Source organism: Anthonomus grandis, chromosome 2 (genome assembly GCF_022605725.1).
Source record: "Anthonomus grandis grandis chromosome 2, icAntGran1.3, whole genome shotgun sequence".
NCBI lineage: Eukaryota > Metazoa > Arthropoda > Insecta > Coleoptera > Curculionidae > Anthonomus > Anthonomus grandis.
This window is the reverse complement of record NC_065547.1, coordinates 34,706,425-34,722,697: the sequence shown is the minus strand read 5'-3', so window position 1 is coordinate 34,722,697 and position 16,273 is coordinate 34,706,425. Positions and strand designations below refer to the sequence as shown.

Below are 16,273 nucleotides of genomic sequence, written 5' to 3'. Positions count from 1 at the left end.
ATTTTGGATTATTTTTATACTGGTGAGTTTTCTCACGGAGCATATCCAATTTCCATTATTTTTTATTTCCTATTTTTATTGTTGTTGCTATTTACATTTCAACATTTTATTTTAAATACATGTGTTTTACAAGCTAATAATAATATTTGACATAAAACATTTAAGACCTGTTTAAACTACATAAAATATTTACAGATAATTCATTTAATAAAAGCAGAGTGCTAGAGCTGCATATCATCTTTTTCCTTTTACCTAAAATGGCCATATAACGTAGATTTATTTACCAACAAGTTGCTTATTGTGGAGTGAATGAGCCACAGAGCAATCTTTCTGTATTGTGGAGTGTTTGAGCCACTTAGCACTGTATTGTGGAGTGTTTGAGCCACTTACAGATTTGAATGTTGCAAACTACGTTTTCCTGTACTATTTATAGTATGAAACTATACCTTTCCAAATACCTATTTTACTATCTGTTTAAGCAGTTAATAGCACATTTATATTGCGCTAGTGGGTGACAGATACAATGCGTAATAATATTCCAAATATAATAAATAGCTATTAAATAATAATTTAACTAGTTACAAATGTTTAAATCTTTTAATAATCAAAATATCTAAATACTAAATAAAATAACATAATTAGGAAATTGGTTGCTCAACACATTTATTTTTTCCAGGTACGTACGTTATGTCATCTTACACTTGACTACATGTATCAACATATTTATCAACATAATCAACAAGTAATTTAAGTATCGTGGTTTTTAAATATATAATGTAATTATCACTAAGATTAGTATTTGATTTATTTGATTATTATTGTTTTATAATAAAAATTGGTAAACGCCCCATATATTAATTTCAAAATATTTATTTACCGCCACCGGATTTGAATTTAACATTTTCGGCCTGACAAAAGTAACCCTAGTGTTTACATCAGAAGTGGGATACACTACGTGCGGTGTAATTTTGTATCAAGATAAACTTCTTTTGTGTTTTTTTTTCCTTTATACCAAGAACAATGGCTGAAGAAAACAGTTCGCGTCGCGGAAGTATCGAGTCCGTTAACAGTGTAGTGGGTGAAGTGGATGGGGATGGTGAACTTCCACTTCAAAAACGTCAAAAAGTAGATTGGCAAAAAACTTTGGTGAATTTAGTGGCTGCTCAGCAAAAGTAGTTGGCTGAATTATCTCGCCAATCAAAGATGCCTACACAAATGCTGACGTGTTCAACGTCAACGCCCAGTACCTCGGGCGTGGATTTTTCTCATGCGCCTGTGCAGGGAATTATGAACGCAGGGTCTGTGAACTCATTTAAGCTCACCAGTTATGATCCGGATAAAACTGCTTACTCTATCGAAGAATGGTTGGATGACGCAAGCAAACTAAAAGAAGAACTCAATATAAGTGATTACCTCATGATTTCTAAGGCGAGTGAAGCTTTGAAAAATCGTGCCTACCGCTATTGTTGTGATTGGCGGCCACTTTCTCGCAGCTTGGCAACCTTTTGTGCAGATTTGACAATTGCGTTTCCAGATCGAGAAACTCCAGATGCACGTGCATTTAAAGCCGCGACGCTTCGCAGCCGAGAGTGTGGTTTACTTAGCGAGTATGGCATTCAAAAATTGCGCCATGTCAGCCGTTTTCATGAAAATCTTCCATGGTTCAAAATTCTTAGTATGGTGGAATTTGGGATGGATCATGGAGAGGCACGTTCTGCATTTCACATCCAAAATCCACAAAATGAGCGGGAATTGCTAAAATTATTTAGCGAGTTTGATGCACAACGACCTGGCTCATCAAAAATTCCCAGAAATTTCGATTCTGTTGATGTCAGCAGAAAGCCAGATCGACGGTTTGAAACAACAAATAAAAAATTCAGGGGAAGTTGTTTCAAGTGCGGCCGTCGAGGACATCAACAAGATGCATGCTAAGTTAAAAAACAATTAGAGCCTAAAAATGACAGTGAAGTACCAATCTGCAAGTTTTGCAAAAAATTGGCCACACTGAGGCTAATTGTTGGTCGAAAAATGGTAAACCGAAGAAGGCATTTGTTTTTAAAAAATGACGCCAGATGCGGAAAATCCCTATTGCCACTGTTTTATGTTCCAACCAGGCCCCAGTGGTAAAATATCTCATTGACACCGGTTCCGATATTTCAATAATAAAGGAATCTGTTGTGAAAGCAATTAATGGGATTATTAAGCCCGAGAACAGCGTGCGTGTTTTTTTCGGGACTCGGTTCTCAAGTGGTTTATGCCGTTGGCGTTAGTGATCTAATAATTGTTTTGCCTACGTTGACTTTGGAAATTTGTTTTATGGTAGTTTACGATATTGTTATTCCTAGCGATGTTGATGTTATTATAGGATGGGATGTCATCAGTCGACCTTCCATACGTATTGAGAAAGGTCATGATGGGATCGAATTACACCACTCAAATGCGATTGAAGCCAGAGTGTTTAGTTCACAAGTTGATGTAGTGCGAATTAAGCAATTAGATTTAGAAGATAGTTTAAGGTATCGTTTAGAGAGTTTATTGACATTTTATAAAAATAGAACCCCAGATAAAAAAAGTCGTTCTGAATATGCTAGTCCTATAGTACTTGTTCAGAAGAAAAACAATGAAATTCGAATGTGTGTTGTTGATCTTCGCGATGTAAATAAAAAGGTGTATAAGGAAATTTATCCCTTGCCCATCATTGATGATCAAATAAACGCCCTATGTCATGCCAAATATTTTACAACGTTGGACATGAAATCTGGATTCTATCAAATGGAAATTGATGAAGATTCTAAACACATTACCGCCTTTATTACTTCAGATGGACTGTATGAGTTTCGTATGCCTGTATACTGTTCGTATACTGTATCGGATGCCTTTTGGTGACATCAATGCTCCAGCAATTTACCAAAGAGCTATTGATGAAGCATTGGGTGAGTTAAAAGGTAGTAAAGCCTACATTTATTTGGATGATGTTCTCGTGCCTTCAAAAACAATCGAAGAAGGAATGAAGAATCTCGAAGAGGTGATTAATGCTTTGTCAAGTAATGGATTTTCTTTAAATTACGAGAACTGTTCGTTTTTTAAGTTGGAGACAGAGTATCTTGGTTTTTTGCTAAGTGAGAAAACAATTCGTCCTAGTCTGCAAAAAGTGAATGCGTTACTTCAATCGCCTACTCCTAAAGATGTAAAAGGTGTTAGAGACAAGTGTAAAAGACAGTTTATGGGACTTGCTGGATATTTTCGCAAGTTTATTAAAGGTTTTTCTAGGTTGGCTGCTCCGATTACAGCATTGTTAAGAAAAAATATTGTTTTTGAATGGACTACAGAATGTGAGAGTGTTAAACAATTAATTTTAAAAAAACTTACTGAAACGCCAGTTTTGCGTATGTTTAATCCGGCATTAGAATGTGAACTTCACACTGATGCAAGCTCAATAGGATTAGGAGCTGCTCTTTTTCAAAAAGAGGATGAGATTTCTCGACCTGTTGCTTATTACAGTCGTCGCACTACAGACTATGAGTCGATGCTTTGGTAGAAGCAGTAGATTCACACTTTCGTGTCTATTTGTATGGTGTCCATTTTGTAGTGTATACTGATTGTAATTCGGTGCGCGCAACAGCTATGAAACATAATATAACATAACCACAATTTCACATCAAACGACGACGACGATCAAAAAACGAGGACCAATCAAAACATGGAATTAACTTGGGATTTAGCCTCTCGTCTTATTGATAGTCCGCGCTTGCTCTTATTTATTCAATATAATGCCCGTATCTCCTAAAATTCCCAAGGGATTTGGATACAACTTTTTTCTATAATAAATAATACATATCTAAACCAAATTTAGGTAGTTGCAAACCTCTACAAACGAAAGTTATAAAAAATTATTGAATTGTTAGATGTACAAAACAAATTTAAAAGCTATAACTCCCTAAAAACTCCCTAAACTCCCAAAAAATTCGAATGAACCTTTTTTATGTAATTAATAATAAATATCTAAATGGATTTCAGGTGGTTGCAAATTCTACAAACAAAAGTTTTTTTCTAAAAAATTGAATTGTTAGATGTTAAAAAATATAAACGGCTATAACTTTTAAAACTCCCAAAGTGTATATTTATACAGTTTATATTTTTTAATATCTAACAATTATTCAATAATTTTTACAAAAAAAAACTTTCGTTTGTAGAGGTTTGCAACCATCCGAAATCGGTTTAGATATTTATTATTAATTGCATAAAAAAGTTTCACTCGAATCCTTTGGGAGTTATAGGTGTTTATATTTTTTTAACATCCAACAATTTAATAATTTTTTGCGAAAAAACCTTTGTTTGTAGAGATTTGCAACCACCTGAAATGGGTTTAGATATTTATTATTTATTACGTAAAAAGGTTTTATCTAAATCATTTGGGAGTTTTGAGAGTTATATCCTTTCAATTTTTTTCCACATCTAACAATTCAATAATTTTTTACCAAAAAACTTGTTTGTAAAGGTTTGCAACCATCTAAAATCGGTTTAGATGGCTTAACGATAAAACTAAATATACTTTAACACCATAATTAATTAATTCGCAGTATAATTACGTTTAAAACAATATTTTCTCTGTATATTACAAAAAAAACATAAACTATTGCCAAACCTAACCCCGAGTCATAAAAAATGACATCTATCAGACTGGTCAACTTTTACATTCATCCTTAAATAATGGCGCAAAATTCAAAATAAAACTGAACATTAACATCTGCTAATTATTATTTATCATGTTACGTATAATTATTTAATAATTTACTTGAATGCTAAATAAACAAATGACTGACTGATTATAGTTTAAAAATAGCATGGCAAGACACATTAATAAATCTTTAAATGAAATTCAAATGGGTTAGGAAACCGTTTTGCACTATGATGACTCAACCGGGGAAATTATCTACTACGCGCAGCCGTTTGCTGTTGCGCCATGATAAGGAACTATTGAAATATTCGGTGAAAATTGTGTGACCTTTATATTGTAATTAAATTAATCACCTGTTTAGTGGTTGTAGCAGAATGGACGACGATTGTTGTGAATTGTTACGGTGTTGTTGTGAATGTGGTCTTTGCATCGGTAAAAATGACCAGAAAATCCCTGGAAGATGATTGAATTAATATTGCTTAATTATTGTAGGTTTGTGTTGTTTATGTTGTAAGGACAACGATTCGAATCAGAGAAGGGATCCTTATTATGCCAGTAAGTATTTGTTTACTTAGCTTCATTTAAAAATTATCGATTTAAAAACGCCTACGGTCCAAATTATTTCAAAATAATTCGAATTTTGCGTATGGCTGCGCATCCAATTGTTTTTTTTTCTTATTTTGTTTTAGGGTTATTTTATGGTAATTTAGGGATAGATTGACGCACTGTCAATCGTGTCATGTGTGCCATTTTGCGGTGTTGCCAAACGATGATAATAAAAGTCCTATTCATTAGATAATTACTTTTATTTCTTTATAATTCCTTTAATTTAGTTTTAAAAAGGTGTTTTAACTTTGCAAAAATCGAATGTTGTTGAAGTATGATTTTTGAAGCTAATGAAAAATCAAAATTCTTTAAGATTAAATAGAAAATTTGACACTTGGCAACACTGAATAATAATTCTTTTCTAATGTTTTAATAATTCACCCAATGGCATAGCAACCATCCGAATTTTTATTTTCAGTAAATATTATAAAAAATTATCTTTTTTACGTCTTTTCTCCACAATTTGTCGCTTTTACGTCAAAACTAGCAAGCATGTGAATTTTTATTATTAGTAATTATCGTAAAAAAATATCTTTTTACGTATTTTGTCCACAGTTCTCCATAGAATTTCAAAAGCCTAATATAGTGTTTAATATACTGATTGCTTTTTAGCCTTTATAACGAGGAGCAGGGAAAACGATTGAATCAAGATGGTGAAAACATATATACACATATAAAGTGTACATTTTTAGTGCGAATTATTTTTTTTTGAATAATTAATTTATATTAGTTTTATGCTATTATCACTTTTTTATTCCCTTTTAATCACAATTTTAACGATTGTGTTATAGACTCGGCAACACCGATGCTATCCATGTTCCTTGGCTGTTAAGTGTCAACTGTCACTTCCTAATATGTCAAACTATCAAAGTCACATGCGTCAAATTTCAACAAAATGGCTCCAGTTCCTTTTTATCTTTGAATGGTGTGAATAATCAAATTCTTATCGTGTCTTTTATTATCGACCGTAATAACAATTATGATACCAATAAATATGCATATTCCAAGAACGTTCTATAAATAGTTCTAATAATGCTGAATAGTGTATAATTTTGACTTCTCGGACGCGAAACAGTTTTTCTAGTTGTATCCTTGAACAAAGTGATAACAATAAAAATATTTGGGTAATGGGCGATATGGATATCTTGGGGCCCATAATAATCGTGGCCCTGTGCGTCGTTGTATTTTCGATTTGCGGCTGGTGTTGTAGAAGGAAAAAACGAGAGGGTACAGTTTATGGCTGTACGTAGTTGGAGGGTTATGATAAGTCACTATCATTTAAGATAAATTACATTTTAGATGGTCCCAGTGTAACTGTTACTTCACAACCCGTACCGAATCAGCAACCGTATCCGGTGCATGGAGGTCCACCGCCACCTGGGGTTTATCCACCTGGAGGTTATCCCCCGGCAATGCCCCAACCTGGTAAGTTTTTTGACTGTTTACTAAGATATCTTGAAAGTGACTTTTTTCAAGATTTTATTATTAGGTCAAGACATTTAAAACTTTGATACATTCTCTGTATTCTGTTTATTACCAATAAATTTGAATATTTTTATATGCAGTTGAGTGCATTAAAATCTATTTAGACCAAATAAAAGGTGAAAAAAGTAATTTTTAAGGAGTGTATTATGGAAACTACTGAAATATATTAAATAAAATGATTCCCTACAGGCTACTACCCACCACCTCCTGCCATGGGTATGTTGCCTTTAATAAGCCCCTTTTATTAGCATTAAATTATTCTTTTTGGCAGTAGATAATTTTTTTGTGTTTGAACATTGCTTTCTTGCATCAGCTTTTCTTATGCTTCTTGAAGTAACATGAAATCAAATCAAATATGCTTTATTGTTCTTCAACATTGACTTATAAACAAAAGCAAAAAAAACATATAATAATACAGTTAAAAAAAAAGTCACAGATACAATAACAAGAAACAGAAGCCACTAAAAAAAATAGTTTTAAAAGTATAAAGTAACAATATGTCAACTTAGAAAAAATGTATTAATAATGGATAATAATGTATAAAATTTAAAATTTAGGTGGGTTGAAAAATGTGATAAAATTAAAAAAAAACAATATCTACATCAAATATTTAGGACTTACAAAGGTTCTCTATAAAACTCTTTTAAGCAGTAAAATGCTTTTTAATTATACCTTTAATAGTAATATAATTTATTTAGCATAATTATAGCTACATACAAAAACTGGTATTACTACTCATTACTGCATTCCAGGGGGCATATTGGCATTCTCTACTACGATAGGTACGATAAAAATTACAGCGTCAAGATGCAGACGAAGACGCCAGACATAGTACGCCGAAAAACGTTGGGTATTCTCTACTGTGATTGGACGCATATCTCAAAATTTGGGACGTCGAATTGCAATAGAAAATGCAAAAATCGGCGTAATGTTATATCATTTACCTAACTACAATAGGATGCAAAAAAGTTAAGACTCCAATTTAATTATAAAAATGAATGCTGTAGCGAAAGACCTGTTGACAAAGTGATTTTCATCTTGTAAATAGGGACAGCGTTTTTGGAAATCTTGTTATTAAATAAATTTAAAAAAACAACTAATTTAAGCTAAAAATACATTTTTAGAAATCAAAAAAATACCTAACCTCTTTAAATTAATGACCTTTGGTGTATTTTTATTAATATTAACTGAAAGATTTCTTTTCTTTTTTGGTACTCGTTTATTTTCGACGTTTGAGGGTCTCCCTGATTGAATTCTTTTAGAACCACTCTTCAAACCATCTCGATTTTTACATCTGACCGTAGAAGTAGGTTGTACCCCAATTTGTCTACCATATTTTTTTTTTTATTTGCCTGCTATATTAAGAATGCAGGATTGCACTTCTGTCGTGGACTGTACTCTATTTAGTGTAATATTAATTTTGTGCATAGCTTCAATTACATCAGGTATGGGGTTTTTAACAGCTATATCTAAGATTCTTATAAAATTATCTTTTAAAGCATCCATTTCTTGGATACATAAAATATTGCTTGAACTTGCATCATCATTTTCTATTTCCTCCAATTCCACGGATTGCTCATTCTCGTTTAAATCCATCATACTCATATTATATTGTCTACTTGAAATTGATTTATTGCATTCTGTAGTTATGTCTATAACATTGTAAAAATTTACATTTGCCTCATCTCCTAAGGCCAATTTTGTCAGTAAAACTCTATCATCATAGCTTAATAATGGCGAAATATCAATGACTAATGAAAACTGTTCTTGGACTGCACCCAAATGCTTGCAAAATCGACCTCCTACGCCAAAGGGACAATCACAGAGTGCTATATCTGTGTATACCGTATAAAATAGAAGGCTGTCGTTTGCCGAACAAACTCTAAATGTTTGTGCATCAATTTGATAAACATTTAGGTTCTTTGCCTTTTGGGAGAATTTTAAATAAAGTAATTTTGGTTGACTTCATCTAGAATTAGCAAATTCGAGTAAATATTTTTTATGATAACTTTCAAAAACAGTAACTAATATATAACTACTCAACAAGGGCACAACCATTGAATGCTTTACAGCATTGAAGAACAATATCTTTAAATATTCTTATAGAGGCCTCTATGTAATTGTTTGTATTATTACCTCTTGTAATAAAATGTTTCCTCAAACATAAACACCATTCGACTCTTCTTTCCCAAATAGAAGCGACATGGCTTAAAAGCAAAGGATATTTTTTACATCGCTCATCATTCAACATTTTGTTATATTTATATTCAGCTTCTTCAATGCAAGATGAATAAATTATAGTTTGAAGCATTTTCATTATAGGTCTTCTATGCTCTTTTGAAATACCATTTTTAGATGCCCAGAGCCACCTCCAGAATGTTTGGGCAAGATGAAATAAGCAGAGGAGCAAATGAGAAGAAGGAAAAACTGATTTTAGAGCATTTCGTTTACTACTAGGACTATCATGAGTCATAAAGACCAGTGGGTATCCTAAACCACCAAATCCTTTGGTAGATAAATGTTCTTTAAGAGTGTTAAAAGCTAGGGTGTAATTACTGTCGCTCTGCGATGTATGAAGTATGTACGCTAAAGGAACTGCACCAACTTTGGTGGTTGTGTACATAAATGTAACGCATGTATTCATTTGGTCACATGACCCGCTGGAATCAACAAATACAATTTCTTTTGAAAATTTCTGAAAATGCGTTCGCCTCATAATGGGAGTTAAAACTACGATTATTAATGGATTGTCCTTCAGAGTAATTTTAGCACCTTTAGCTTCTAGTGCAGCTTTGTTCTTGCAAAGTAGTTCCGAGTTGTTATTTTAATTTTAATGTCGATTTGGGCCTTGCAGTTTTTATTAAGAATCCTAGTGTCATTTCTCTTACGTTTCAGTGTTTTCCCATATGAACTATGTTGACAAACATAAACCTTTCGAAACTTAAGGCGCTGCACATTAGGAAATGAATAACGAACAATCCAATTTGTGCTCGTAACGTCTCCGAATTCGGTTATTATCTTGTCACAAAATGTTGACGGACATTTTTCGTTCTCATCAAAAGCAGTACGGAACTCACAAATAAAATTAAAATCTTGGTTAAAAGTAAATTGAATTAATTTGCTTTTGGTATTATTGCAAAACTGACTTAGCAATTTTCGAAAACTTTCCTCCATAATTCACAAATAACTATATACCCTCTACTCTACACTTTATAAGCGATAAATAAATACTAACACGGTAACACGTTAATTCCTTTCTAGCGTGCAAATAAAATCACTGCGTTGCCGCCAAATGCAACAAACGCACCAAACGCCGGCAAAGACCATTGCGGCCTAATAAAGTAGCCAATGTTAAAATTTTATGTCATTTAAGATATCTGGCATCTTCTACTGTGCTTCGATGCTTAAATTTTCGATATGCGTCCAATCGCATTAGAGAATGGCCAACGTTTTTCGGGCAACTACGTCTGGCATCTTCTACTGCGTTTTGACGCTGTAATTTTTAGGCCTGTGTCCTATCGTAGTAGAGAATGCCAATACGCTTCCAGGGGCAAGTGAATACATTTTAATACCCTCATATATAATTGAGTATTTTGTAAAGGTGCATAGATTGGTAGTTGAATAGAGGTTGGGCTCATTAGTACTCTTGTATTTTTTATGAATCATTTCTACCATCATCAGTATTAAAATGCAAGTGAATGTGAGTTTTCTCTTCCTAAGAATTAGTGGTCTACAGTGGTGTCTAAAGCCCACTCCATACAAATATTTGACAGCATACTTCTGTAAGACAAAAAGTGACTAACAAGACTCATCCCAAAAGGCCCCAAAATTGAATTCTATATGTCAAAAAATATGAATATTATTGGTATATAACAAAGGAGAACAATTAATTAAGCCACATAATAATCTACACAAATGACCTATACTAAGATTTATTTCTTCTGCAGACTTCTAGTTTGGGAGGACATAATAACAATGACAATTCTTCATGATTTATACCTTCATGCATCTAAGAAAGCTTTTTTGCACTTTTTTCCAGCATACATATAGGTATAAACATTATAGTTCCACTCGGCATGCAGTGAGTATACAAGTAAACAGTGAGCTAACCGGCTAAATTTGATGAGATATTAAATTTGATGACATAATTTTTATTCAAAGTAGGAACAAGCAAATTAAAACAGTTTTAAATCAAACAATATTGAAGTCCAATTAAAAGACAGAAATTAGTTATTAAACTTTATAAAATCACAACAAGCAAGTATAATATTTTCCTTGAGCTGAGACTGTGTTGTTTGAAGGTGGCATGAAAGTTTTTCGTCTTGTTAAGAATTGTCATGACTGTAAAATATATGCAAATTGAATATTAATACTTTTTTTTTTAATTTGAATCTTCATTGGAAATTGTAAATGTGCTTTATTTGTCCAAAAATTTTAGAATAATACTTGTTTTTTAGCTTTGCTTATGTTAATTTTTAATTTTTATTTCATTTTAATTTTTTTTATTTAAAAAGCTTTGACGAAAAACAAAGAAAAACACAAAGTCACGGTCTCACAACATGTAATAAAACGGGCTACACGTGTTTCGCTCTATAGTTAGATCATCATCAGGCCTAAAATAAAAATATTACTTAAACAAAACTAAAAACTTACATAAAACAATAAAAAACCTTTGGAAGCCATCCACACACTTCACAGTACATAAATAAACAATAATTTTAAGGTTATAATTGTACAAAGCAAAAAATAAAAAATTAAAAAGTGGAAAGCAACAACATAGACTCAACAAGAATCGAACCCGGTTCAACAAGGTTAGAAGTATAGTATAAGTGTAAAACCTATCGACTATACGGACCTAATGCTAAAACAACTTAACATGTTAGCCAATGTAAATTGAAGAAAGTGACTACAAGGAAAATGTTAAAAGATACTTAGCTAAATTAAATTGGGTTCAAAAGTAAACACGTCATTCACACACACGAGAACAGGACTCTTTTTAGCTTTTGTAATTTCCATTTTCTTCAGAAGGTCAAGCTTTTTACCTTTAGGGCATTCATGAAGCATTTCAGCTCCCACCCCCGGAGAAAAATTATGAGTAGAGGCCAGCAAATGGTTAGCAAACGCTGATTTGGTATCACTGACATTGGTATTTTTAAATTTTTCAAAAAGCGCTACGTGTTCTTTAATGCGTGTAGAGATTTCTCTTCCAGACTGGCCAATGTATACTGCGTTGCAATCGTCACATTTTAAAGAGTAAACTCCCGATTTAGAAAGGATGCTTTGTCCACTGTACTGACCAATTGTATCTTTAAATTATTGACTGTCTTAAACGCGATTTTTACATTTACGGATTTAAAGAATCTTACTAAATTTACGGAGATAGAATCAAAAAAGGTCAAGGATCTAAAGGAACTTATTGAGTCATTATTATGAACAATATTGTAGGTCAATTTATATTTATTTAAAAATTTGTAATAAATTTTGTCTATTAAATGAAGGGGAAATCCGTTGTTGAGAGTAATATGTTTTATAATCAATTCTTTAGCGAAAGCTTCTTTTGACAAGGGGATATTAAACAATCTATAGAAAAATGAATTAAAGGAGGCAAATTTATATGAGTAGGGAGAATTGAGAGTACTGAATTACATTATCGGTAGTAGTGGGCTTACAATATATTTCAAAAAAGTTTATTGTTGCATTTCTTAACTAGAAGGTCAAGAAAAGACAAACCATCTTTTTCTTCTTTGATTGTGAATGAAATGTTAGGGTGTAAGGAATTTACGAAACTAGGTCTTCCTCCCTGCCTAAGAGATGTTTTTAATAGGTGAGTTCTCACTAACAACAATCTTTGGGAGGGATGCTGGGAAAAAGATTTTTTACATCTAAGGAAATAAGTTTAGATCCATGAGGGATAATAAGGTTTTTCCAACTGTTGGTTAGATCAACAGAATTCTTAATCGAATAAATACTTTTAAAGTTGGTCACCTCCCTGAGAACGTTATTCAACCAAGAGGAAAGATTATAGCATGAGAGTTAACAAAGGAAACCACTGGTCTTATGGGAAAATTGGTCTTATGGATTTTGGGGAGACCATAAAGGATTGGAGTTCTAGTGTTGTTGCGTTCCACTTTTAAACTTTTTATTTTTTGCTTTGTACAATTATAACCTTAAAATTATTATTTATTTATGTACTGTGAAGTGTGTGGATGGCTTCTAAAGGTTTTTTTATTGTTTTATGTAAGTTTTTAGTTTTGTTTAAGTAATATTTTTATTTTAGGCCTGATGATGCTCTAACTAGAGCAAAACACGTGTAGCCCGTTTTATTACATGTTGTGAGACCGTGACTGACTTTGTGTTTTTTTTTTGTTCGTCAATTTTGTATGTTGGTCTCTTACCAACATACATACTTAGAGAATAATGAATGAGATTTTTGAAATTAAAAAGCTTTGTAATGAGAAGTGTTTGTTCTTCTAATAATATAGTGTATTGATTGATGAGTTTCAATTCCCTGGAACTAGACCACTTACACAGATCATACAATGTCAGAAAGGTTATATACACATTCAAAGACATTCCAAGCTTTTGCAATTGTATCAGCTATACTTTATTTGATCCATATCAATAAGGTTATAAATGTATTGCATGAATGAATTTAGTTTGGTCTTTTGGATCTAAAACCTTTTAGTGCTGTATGCTATCTTATACCATGCATTAGAAAAATATTTCTAAATTTTCCTGCCCGCAAACCACTTTTGTATGTCACCTTTAGTGCTGAAATGTGTCTAATTTATTAGGAAAATTTGCATTTACATTATCATACAAATATAATATTGTGTCTCTCCAAACAGGTCAATATCCACCTCCGAATGTTGGAACAGGAGGTTATCCTCCTCCAGCTGGACCATATCCTCCTGGACCTGCAGGTCCTTACCCACCTGGAGCATACCCACCTGCAGGTAAACAAACAGAGTTTGTGTACATACCTAGTTACAGAAATCAGTGGTGAAACTATGAAATGTTTTGCATTTAGTTTATGTATGTATACAAGCAGCTTTACATTTTAAATTTGTGCCTAGGCTGTAAGCCCTTTATAGGTATAAAATTTAGAAAATATGGAAATTTCTACCAATTTAACACTAAAGTAACAATTAGATTTTGAACTTAAAACAATCAGCACCACTTCAGTACAGGATGCTACATCTACAAGACTAATATTTGCTCACTTGGCCTTCAAAATGTATATTAGAAAAAACTTCCTAAAAAAAAGACCCTAAAAGTTTAGGAGATTAATGTTCTAAACATTTTCATATAGTGTGTTCTAATAATTGTTTTATAGCTATAATACTTGAAATTGCACTAAGAGATTTAATACTACTTTATTTTTTTTTTATCAATGACAGCCAATTTTACAAATTTTAACAAAATAACTTAGTAAATATAGATAGGCCTAATGCTAAATAGGTACAACATACCAACTAGAATACAAAACTAAAACTACAATACTAACTATATAATGGCATAAATTTGTTATTAAATTAAAAGTCTATTTTCTTGTTGACATTAATAGATGCAAATTAATATACACATTCTTTTATAGTATAAGAAAGTTAACATATCTTAAAAATTGCATTAACCATGACGCCATTACTTTTATCATTGATTCTGATAAATGTGGAGTGTACGCTGATTCTTCTTCCTAAATAATAACCGATTCCAAGTGGTCAATCGGTAATTACCGTTCCTAAATAGGATTAACCAAACACGCCCAAGCGATGACAGTTATAACCCTGTTAAGTTATGTGATGTCACCAATTTGCCCTTTATATACGTCGTCAATTTGAAACAGTAATTACCTATGTCCTGTTTTCTAAACGTCAAATGTCAATAATATTGAAATTAGTGGGGAAACCGGGAAAAAATAAAACCAAACAAGGCACCGCACCGCAATCCCAATTATTTCATTATTCCTCCTAAAAACCGAATAGTATCATCCATTTGGTAGCACGTAATACTTGTATGTGTTGATTGCTACATCTTATAAAATTGACAAGCATCCTGAGCAAGTGCAATTTAGCCTGAGTTATGGAAGGATAGAACTAGTCTAGCCTGATATACATACCACAAATAATATTACTAAATGGAAGTTTTTAAATAAGAAATTAAAATCCAACCAAAAAAAGTCCATTTTGATAAGTATAGATCACACCCAATGCCATACAACAAAACTAAAAAAATATTCATTTTAAGTAATGTGGTGCAAAACAATAGGTATGAATACATCACACTTCCTTGTGCAATAGTAACATAACTACAAATATCCTTTTTTCATTTCTTGATTGCGTTGATAGGTACCTATTACACTGAGGGTGAGGATTACATTGAGAGTGTGTAGGTGAGGTAGTACCTCATCTCATTGAGGGTTCGAGTAATTGTTGCTAGAGAGAGAGAGTACTTGTAGTAGTTTCTAGCTTCTTAGTTGCTACAAAGGAAATACAAATTGAAGAGTCTGCAATCTGAACCCCACTCTTCCTTCTTTAAATATAATCCTTAATTTTTTTTCATTACTCGAGTTATGGGTTACTCACGACTCGGGTATTATTTACAAACAAACAAAATGATGACAAGTTATGAAGTTCCTTCAACCAAATACCTCCAAGCAGACATCATTGGTCATAAATGATGTTATAAAGGAACCGTTTAAGATCAAGGGCTTAACCGCGGTTGATACCGATAGACCACTTGGAATCGATTTATGTCTTCTTCAAATCTGGCTCTCTTTTTCAGGTTATCCACCTCCGCAAGCCGGCGGTTACCAAGCACACCCCCCACCGTATGACGTAGCAGTGTCGATGCCCCCAGGACAACCACAACCGCCCCAAACTGAGGCTTATGGGAAACAGGCCCCCTACAATCCCCACTACCAGAGTTAAGTTTCAATCGAGTATTTAAACGTTACACGTACATATATTATAGGAAATATTATAAATTATGGTAAATCTAATTGACTCCGGTGAAGTGCGGGCTGAATTGAAAACTGCCAAAGATGGGTGGAAAGTGTATTGAAAATATGAATAATGTCTCATTTATATTACTGCGCTTCTAATATTTTAATCCTTGTATATTTTCTTATTATTATGGAGACTGTTTAAGTATTAGTTATTTGTTTGTAACAAAAAATACATAAATATATTATTCTTTAAATGTTTTTTTTTTGTATTTTTTTGATATCAGTAATAAGGAAGCTAATAGAAATACTATTCGGTGTCAGGTAAAAACTTAGAACATTGAAAGGCCTTTCAATGTTCTAAGGGTAAAAACGTGTTAGAGATAGTCCAACCATGAGAGGCACAATATCCATATATCTCTAATAGGTTCAGTTTAAAACTCTTTAAAAAATTTCATGAAATTATCTGAAGTTATTTAAAAACATCATGATTTTCAGAGGAAAGGAGGCTTTAGGAAAGAATTCATAAACACATGTACTTTTGCGAGTCCAAAGAACTT

The 16,273-nt window shown here is 32.6% G+C and overlaps 1 protein-coding gene across 4 annotated transcripts; it reads left to right on the top strand.

Moving 5' to 3' along the window:
• Positions 1-4,947: 4,947 nt before the first annotated feature.
• LOC126750403 (basic proline-rich protein-like) lies at positions 4,948-15,974 on the top strand. 4 transcript variants are annotated; one of them, XM_050460025.1, is made up of 6 exons: positions 4,948-5,110; positions 5,171-5,233; positions 6,584-6,709; positions 6,959-6,985; positions 13,618-13,725; positions 15,554-15,974. In XM_050460025.1, the coding sequence occupies exons 1-6, from the start codon at positions 5,053-5,055 to the stop codon at positions 15,697-15,699; spliced, it is 528 nt and encodes a 175-aa protein (XP_050315982.1). In that variant the 5' UTR covers positions 4,948-5,052; the 3' UTR covers positions 15,700-15,974. The 4 variants fall into 4 exon arrangements, with proteins under 4 accessions (XP_050315982.1, XP_050315984.1, XP_050315983.1 ...); XM_050460027.1 differs by lacking the exon at positions 6,959-6,985 and having other exon boundaries at positions 4,954-5,110; XM_050460026.1 differs by lacking the exons at positions 4,948-5,110; positions 5,171-5,233 and adding an exon at positions 6,154-6,526.
• Positions 15,975-16,273: the final 299 nt, after the last annotated feature.

Bases quoted from the DNA above. Each gene is read 5' to 3' on its own strand.
- LOC126750403 (XM_050460025.1), top strand. From the start codon at position 5,053: ATGGACGACGATTGTTGTGAATTGTTACGGTGTTGTTGTGAATGTGGT. The intron at 6,710-6,958 runs GTAAGTTTTTTG...GATTCCCTACAG, and splicing joins CCCGGCAATGCCCCAACCTG to GCTACTACCCACCACCTCCT. The intron at 6,986-13,617 runs GTATGTTGCCTT...CTCTCCAAACAG, and splicing joins CCCACCACCTCCTGCCATGG to GTCAATATCCACCTCCGAAT.